Source organism: Penaeus japonicus, unplaced genomic scaffold, assembly GCF_977035675.1.
Source record: "Penaeus japonicus unplaced genomic scaffold, GWHDUDI00000001_assembly GWHDUDI00000004, whole genome shotgun sequence".
Classification (NCBI taxonomy): domain Eukaryota; kingdom Metazoa; phylum Arthropoda; class Malacostraca; order Decapoda; family Penaeidae; genus Penaeus; species Penaeus japonicus.
The window spans coordinates 27210149-27217648 of record NW_028234406.1 but is presented as its reverse complement, the minus strand read 5'-3'; the positions used below and the strand labels follow the sequence as shown (position 1 = coordinate 27217648).

Genomic DNA, 7500 nt, shown 5'->3' with positions numbered 1-7500 from the left:
AGAGAGAGAGAGAGAGAGAGAGAGAGAGAGAGAGAGAGAGAGAGAGAGAGAGAGAGAGAGAGAGAGAGAGAGAGAGAGAGAGAGAGAGAGAGAGAGAGAGAAGAGAAGAGAAGAGAGAGAGAGAGAAGAGAAGCGAGAAGAGAGAGAGAGAGAGAGAGAGGAGAGAAGAGAGAGAGAGAGAGAGAGAGAGAGAGAGAGAGAGAGAGAGAGAGAGAGAGAGAGAGAGAGAGAGAGAGAGAGAGAGAGAGAGAGAGAGAGAGAGAGAGAGAAGGGAGAGAGAGAGAAAAAAAGAGAGAGAGAGAGAGAGGGGTGGGGGGCAAACAGACAGAGAGATATCTATATAGCTAAAATATGCACGTACACACACATACACAAAAATACACATGAACACACGCACACACACCGAAACGTGTGCGTACACGTGCATGAGGCAATCAGCGGGCGTCGGGACGGAGGGAGGTGCGATGTATGTAGTTAAGGCTAGGTGGTGTGAGGACCAACACACATCGCAGATATCATGACTTATGCAGCGTCGACCCAGCACGACCACCCCGGTTCCCAGTCCACGCACGTTTTCCCCTATATTTTGGCTTTTATTGGCCCTTTTCCCCTCCTTTTATTCGTTTACTTCTTTGCTTGATTATAGGACTCCTGTTGTTTATTTTAAACATTCGTTTAGATTGTGCATTTGTGTTTTCAGTTTTTGCTTATAGATTTTACCAGTAAAAAGTCGATAGAAAATTTGCGGGATATGTTTGTTTGGTTTCTTGTCTCTTGCTGTTTACTTGTCACTTGCCGTTTACTTTTCTATCTGTTTTGTTGTTACCGTGTGTTTAACCGTCCATCCATCTATTTTCTCTTGCATCCGCTAGAGTGTTACAAGGCCAAAAAAATACAGCGATAGTTTTTTTTTTTTTTCATTGGTTAACTCTTTTGCTCTCTCTCTCTCTGCCTATGTTTTCTCACATAGTTACCATGATCACATTGATCGAGTGTTTATGAAGATGTATATACTCTTTTGTGGAGGTTTATAAATTATGTACCGAATCTTCTAGTCATGAACACGGCGAGGAAGTGTGTGCTGTGACTTCGAGGTTGGTTGGGTGTAAGGGAATGAGGAACTGTGAGAGAATGGGGAAGGTTTGAGGGTATGTGGGTGAAAGGGGAAGTGTTTGGGAATGAGGGAGAGGCAGGGAGTAAAGAAGGAACAGGGAATGGGGGAATGGTGAGGAGATTGGGGAAAGGGCGATGAATTGGGAACGATAAAAAAAAAATGGGAAAAGAATAAGGAATTAGGGAGTGTGACGGATTAAGAAAATATAAGAGAATGGTGAAGCGAAAATTAAAGAGGAAGTGTGAGGGAAAAGAAGACGGTTGGAGAAATGGGGAAGCACAAGAGCATATGGAAGTGTGAGTGAATGGCCAAGTGTGAGGGAATGAGGAAACGTTAGTGGAAATAGTGAACGTTGGTTAAATGAGAAGTGTGAGGGAATGATGTAAGGGCAATATAATGAGGAAGTGTGAGTGAATATGAGAAAATATGGGTGTCGATACGATAGCATTTCATAATAAGATTATGAATGATGGTAGGGGTTTATCTTGATTTGATTCTATAATATATCTAATATAGTGCTGTGTATATGAAGTGAGTCAAATGCCCAGCTGCATATAGCGATATTATGAAGCTATTAAACTGGGTTAATGTTGGAATATCAGGAATCATGAGTACTGTAATGTAAAATATAATGAAAAAAAGTTCAAGACTTGTAGAAACTGACTATTCTCGTACATTTGTATATATGATTAGTATGATGGTTATCTTGAAGTTGTATCTATAAAGCAGAATAATAGAATTATCTGCAACGGCGACGATTACGATAAAAAAATATTTAAAGGTCCATACCTCATAACAGTTAAGGATATAGGAGCGGTGCTAATAAGTATTGTTAATAAAGCATTGGCACTAATGCAAGCAAATGGTGTTTATCTTCAAGCGGTATTAGTGTCTAATATTGTAAGACAAAGGTTGCATGTATATGGTGTAAGCGACCAAAAGGATCTTGATACACCATATCCTTTATATAAGGTCATGGTGATCATACGTGAACAGTAATGAGATAGCAACTTTGGCAGGGTTTGTTGTTTACGGTAGCCTATTACCCATGCATGTAAAAATGGCAATGGGACTGTAATGGCTATGAAAGGTGTTGTGCTCGCTTAAGTATACATGCCATAGTAATGTCTTGGTCGTAAGGGAGGCTTCAGAAGGTGCAATAAAGTCACAAGTTGCAATAAAGGTATAGCAACCATAAGAGCTTAGTGGCCGAGGGAACGCCCTGCTTGGTTGGGCTTTATAGATAAGACGTCGAGAATATCATGCAGTTCATGCAAAGTATTTTCAAGGCTCTCCACGATTGTTGTCATCAATGTTTTTGAGAGTCTTTGGCATAGGTGAATAAATTGCAAGAGCAACATTATCTTTATTTTGCCACAAGGGAAATTACGCCGTGATGTCATGAGTGCGCCATGTAGCATTTCCCCGATAATTTATGCGTAAACAAATAATAAGAAAAATACATGACCTATCCTTTTCTCTATCCATGAAGGAACCTAAACCAGGAGTCCATGAGGTGAGCGATCTTCATGAGAGTAGAAGTATGGAAACATAAATACAAAATAAAGCGGATGCTCCTTTTCTTTAGGCCTAAGGGAACATAGGCCGTGAGTTTATGGGGTGAGCGATCTTCATGTGTTAGACAAAAAAAAATAAGATAAATAATTAGATGAATAAAAATTGTGTACCCCTTTCTTTAGTCCTGAGGGAGAATACGCCGTGAGGTCATGAGGTCACAGGGCCTGATTGATGACGTCGGATCACCTCCTTGATTGCGGCGTGCCAAGCTATGCCAGGATGACCACCATTTCTTATTGATTCCCGCGAGGCGCCCAAAGTATTCATATCGCATATTTTCCCGATCATTTGTGAGAGCTGCCATTGTAACTGGCGCTTTTATGTTGTTTTGGTGTATACTCTGTCACTATGGTATTTTTAGAGTTATGATATATCTACCGTTTTTTTCACTCCTCTGATACTTACTATGTTTCTTGCTCTCTGGCTTCTCTATTTTCTCCCTATTTTCTTGTATCCCCCCCATCTCTCTCTCTCTCTCTCTCTCTCTCTCTCTCTCTCTCTCTCTCTCTCTCTCTCTCTCTCTCTCTCACTCACTCACTCTCTCTTTCTCTCACTCTCTCACTCTCTCTCTCTCTCTCCTATCTTTCTCTCTCTCTCTCTCTCCTATCTTTCTCTCTCTCTCTCTCTCTCCTCTCTCTCTCTCTCTCTCTCTCTCTCTCTCCTCACTCTCTCTCTCTCTCCTCACTCTCTCTCTCTCACTCTCTCTCCTCCCTCTCTCTCTCTCTCTCTCTCTCTCTCTCTCTCTCTCTCTCTCTCTCTCTCTCTCTCTCTCTCTCTCTCTCTCTCTCTCTCTCTCTCTTTCTCACTCTCTCACTCTCTCACTCTCCACTTCCTCAAGGGACCAATATCTATGTTAAAACCCGCTAATGGCACCTCGGCCAATGAACGGAGTTGTGTTTAACTTTGTTATATTACTCCGTCGCCGACGAAAGGGGACACTGGTAGCTCTAGTGGTGACCAGATCGATAGGGGATTGTGACTGTCATGAGTTGTTATTGTTCTTTGATAGTTGTGAGTTGTTGTTGTTGTTATCCCTCTTTTTCTTTCTATCTAGAACTCCGGAATAATCTTAATGTTTTTTTTTTAATAATCTTAATGTTGTTGTTTTTAAATCCTTCATAATATAGGTTCAAAGTATGGGAGATATGCATTTCATTTTGTGTGATACTCTAGCACTATTCTTGTAGTATGCTCTCCTTTGAGATTCCAATCGATTACTTTATAGTTATCGTAGATGCAGTGGGATATTTAAATCGATGGTATCAATGTACTGTACAGTGCATTCTTTATGCTGTAAGGCAGCGACTGCAATTTACTATCATGTGGTGGAAGGAGGCAGCTCTCTCTCTCTCTCTCTCTCTCTCTCTCTCTCTCTCTCTCTCTCTCTCTCTCTCTCTCTCTCTCTCTCTCTCTCTCTCTGTCTCTCTATCTATCTATCTATCTATGTTTATGTATATATATATATATATATATATATATATATATATATATATATATATATATATATATATATATATCTTTCTCTCTTTTGTAGGCAAATTAGTGTAATTTCCTTTACCCAAATCAGATGAAAACAGACATAAAAGCGGCTTGAATATATATATTTACGTGTGTGTGTATGTGTGTGTGTGTGTGTGTGTGTGTGTGTGTGTGTGTGTGTGTGTGCGAAGCTTGATGCTTTCCTGTGGTCTGTCCGCTCTCAGGTTTGCCGATTTGCCGAAATAGAATTGCACGTCGCTTTACAATGGCAGTGTAGTTGTATAGATTGTGTATCCTAATGAGATTGGCGGAGTTTTGCCACGAATTTCAGGTGAAAGTGTTAAAAGTGTTGACTCGATTTCTGGTTTAAATGTTAAATTGCGGTCCATTTTGGAGGGTACTTGTAGGGTGTACAAAGGCGTATATCTCCCACGGCTATAGTTTTATGGCAAGCAATACGCTCGGCTCTCTGAAACTTATCTTCTCGATTGCAAAGAACGGTAAACTATGAAATGCACAACGTGAACATCAATCTGTAAAGAGCGTGCGGCGCGAGTGTGTACGAGGGTGGTGTGGGCGGCGCGGGGAGCAGCGGGGTAGTGTGGGCGGCGCTGTAGGCTGCGTGGTGGTGGTGGGGGCGGGGGAGAGGCGGGAGGAGGGGGAGGAGCGGGCCCGGAGGTCGGCGGTGGCTGCGAGGCCAGTAGAGTGCGTGGACCACCACGACCGCCACGTGCGCCACGGAGCTCCCACTGCCACTCACTCCCTCTCCCACAAAACACTTCATCCATCTTGTGCTTGTTCACCCTTGCTGGCAGCACCCCTTTAACGCTCACTGGCGAAGCAGGACACAAGCCCCGCTGCGATCCGACCTTGCACAACGTGTGGATGAATACTTGACGTCGCCTCAACTACCGCTGTTGCCTTATCATTCGTGTGGAGTTCGAGGATTTACGGCTGAGTCGAGATGGATAACCGATGATGATAACATGGATGTGGTTTAAAGCGTCGCCTTAGGCGACTACATTGGCTCGTAGATATTACATAGATATATATATTTTTGGCGTGTCTAGTTTTCCCAACAAAAATCATTAGAGTCCAGATGGAGATAGTGAAGTGTGTGGACTTTTATTACGTGAACGGCTTGTGTCTGAGGACGTGTTGTACCCCGCGAGAGCTTAGCCAAGGAGGCCTTAGATGCCCAGGAGACGCTGCACCGCTCTCCTCACAGCTTCAAAGGTGGTAATAGCCGAGGAGGACCCCGCAGAGAACGATGATTCTCTGCCCCACAAGTGAGTGTTGTGTGGCTGGTGATGGGTGATAGGGAAGGTGCACCTCGCAGCTACAAGTGTTAGCGAGAAGTATTAGGGGCACGAACACAAGGCAAGTAGATTCAAAGGAGTGCAAGTGTGGCAGACGTCGAGGGTGTGGTGGTGGGCCGTAAGGGTGTGAGTGAGTGTGGCACATGCTTCCAACGCATTATTTGTGAATGTTAATAATTGGCCCCCGAGGATTATTGATGAGGCCAGGGTGAGCGGCACTCGTAGGTTGCTCGCATAGTGTCGCTCATACATGCCACCCGCCTCATGCACTCACAGTACACCTTACACCCGCTTTCAGACCACACTCTCTGCTCTCACACTTTCAATGTTTGGCATGCTGATCTTTCTAGTCACTTAAGTATACGTACTTAGAATCTCCCCCTTTCCACTTATGACTCAAATCATATCTCCCAACTTCCCAACCAAAAGACACAAACGATAAGTAATCTAAAAGGAAATCACCCTCTGGGCGACTAGTTTCCCTGATGCAACCGTGATATAGTGTCGAAAGAAAGGTCGACTCAAGACCGTGCTATAACCATTTCCCTGAAGTCCCTCCATGCACGAGAAACCCCGAAGCCAAGTCCTAGGCTGCCTCCTTCTCGTAATCACGTGGAATGTTTATAAATCCCTCATGAAGATCTGGCTTATTCATAAGGTTTCGTCACGTCTACATGTGCGATAACGTGAATATAATGAATGAGTAACATTGTGTGACGTCTCCGGATATTTCTATTCGTTGAGTGTTTATTGATATTATCATTAGTGTTCATATTATAGTTATTCCTATGATTACTAACTCACTATTATTATTGTTTGCTGTTTTTTCATCATCTGTTAATACTATTATTTTTATTATTATCATTATCTTTTTTATTATCAGTATTATTATTGTTGTTGTTGTTGTCATTATTATTATTGTTATTATTATTATCATCATCACCATTATTATTACGATAATTATCATCATTATTATTGTTATGATTTTTACTATCATAATTATTATTATTATTATTTTCGGTTTTGATGCTGATAATGTTATTGTTATAATTTTTATTGTTATCATTATAATAATAATAATGATTATTATCATCAGCATTTCCATTATTATTAATAATAATAGTAGTAGCAGCAGTAATAGTAGCATTGTTCTTGTTGTAAAGACTGTCATTTCTGTTATGATTATCATCATCTCTGTTATTGTTGTTGGTATTTTCATTATCATTATTATTATCCCTATTATTTTTTTTCATTTTTATGATCATTATTATTACTACTATTATCATTGTTGTTATAATATTGATCATAATGATAATAATAATAATAATAATTATTATTATTATTATCATTATTATTATTATTATTGTTGTTGTTGTTGTTGTTGTTGCTGTTGTTGTTGTTATTACTATTATTATTGTTGTTTTTGTTATTGTTATTATTATCATTGCTATTATTATTATTATTATTGTTATTATTATTATTATTATTATTATTATTATACTGATGCTACTGCTAGCATTATAATCATCACTATCATTATGTACTTAAAGGACACAATAGATAAAAGTGTTAGTCTCATGTACTGAATCCACAGTGATAGTATAACCTAGTAGATATATCTAAATTAAGCCAATAGAACTTTCTTTTGATTTCTCAATTAAATTGTTGTATTTGGATTATTACCCTAAAACGCCTCAGTTATTGTGTTGTTATTGCAATGAAAAGTGGAAAGCAAACGTCATGATCAAATATATAGCAATATTCGGTTAGATAACGAACAGAAAACGATAAACAGAAAATGGGCAAACAAAGCTTCTCTTTCCTTCCCTTTTCTCTCTTAATCGCTCTCTCTCTCTCTCTCTTTCTCTTTCTCTCTTTCTCTTTCTCTCTTTCTCTCTCTCTTTCTCTTTCTCTTTCTCTCTCTCTCTCTCTCTCTCTCTCTCTCTCTCTCTCTCTCTCTCTCTCTCTCTCTCTCTCTCTCCTCTCCTCTCTCTCTCTCTCTCCTTCTCT

The 7500-nt window shown here is 40.3% G+C and overlaps 1 protein-coding gene across 8 annotated transcripts in view; it reads left to right on the top strand.

Annotated features, from left to right (window-relative positions):
• LOC122249039 (innexin inx2) overlaps positions 1-7500 on the top strand; it is a 321304-nt gene that overhangs the window by 71724 nt on the left and 242080 nt on the right. The window contains exon 1 of one of the 8 annotated variants that reach the window (XM_043009560.2): positions 4870-5460. The exons of 2 other annotated variants lie outside the window; for them this stretch is intronic. Coding sequence is in view for 2 of the 6 variants with exons in the window: in XM_043009553.2 (XP_042865487.1) it covers positions 5366-5460 (95 nt within the window). In the remaining 4 variants the exon portion in view is untranslated. Of the gene's footprint in view, positions 1-4869; positions 5552-7500 lie in introns of those variants that run through there. 5 more of the 8 variants (XM_043009553.2, XM_043009559.2, XM_043009558.2 and 2 more) reach the window with 5 other exon arrangements.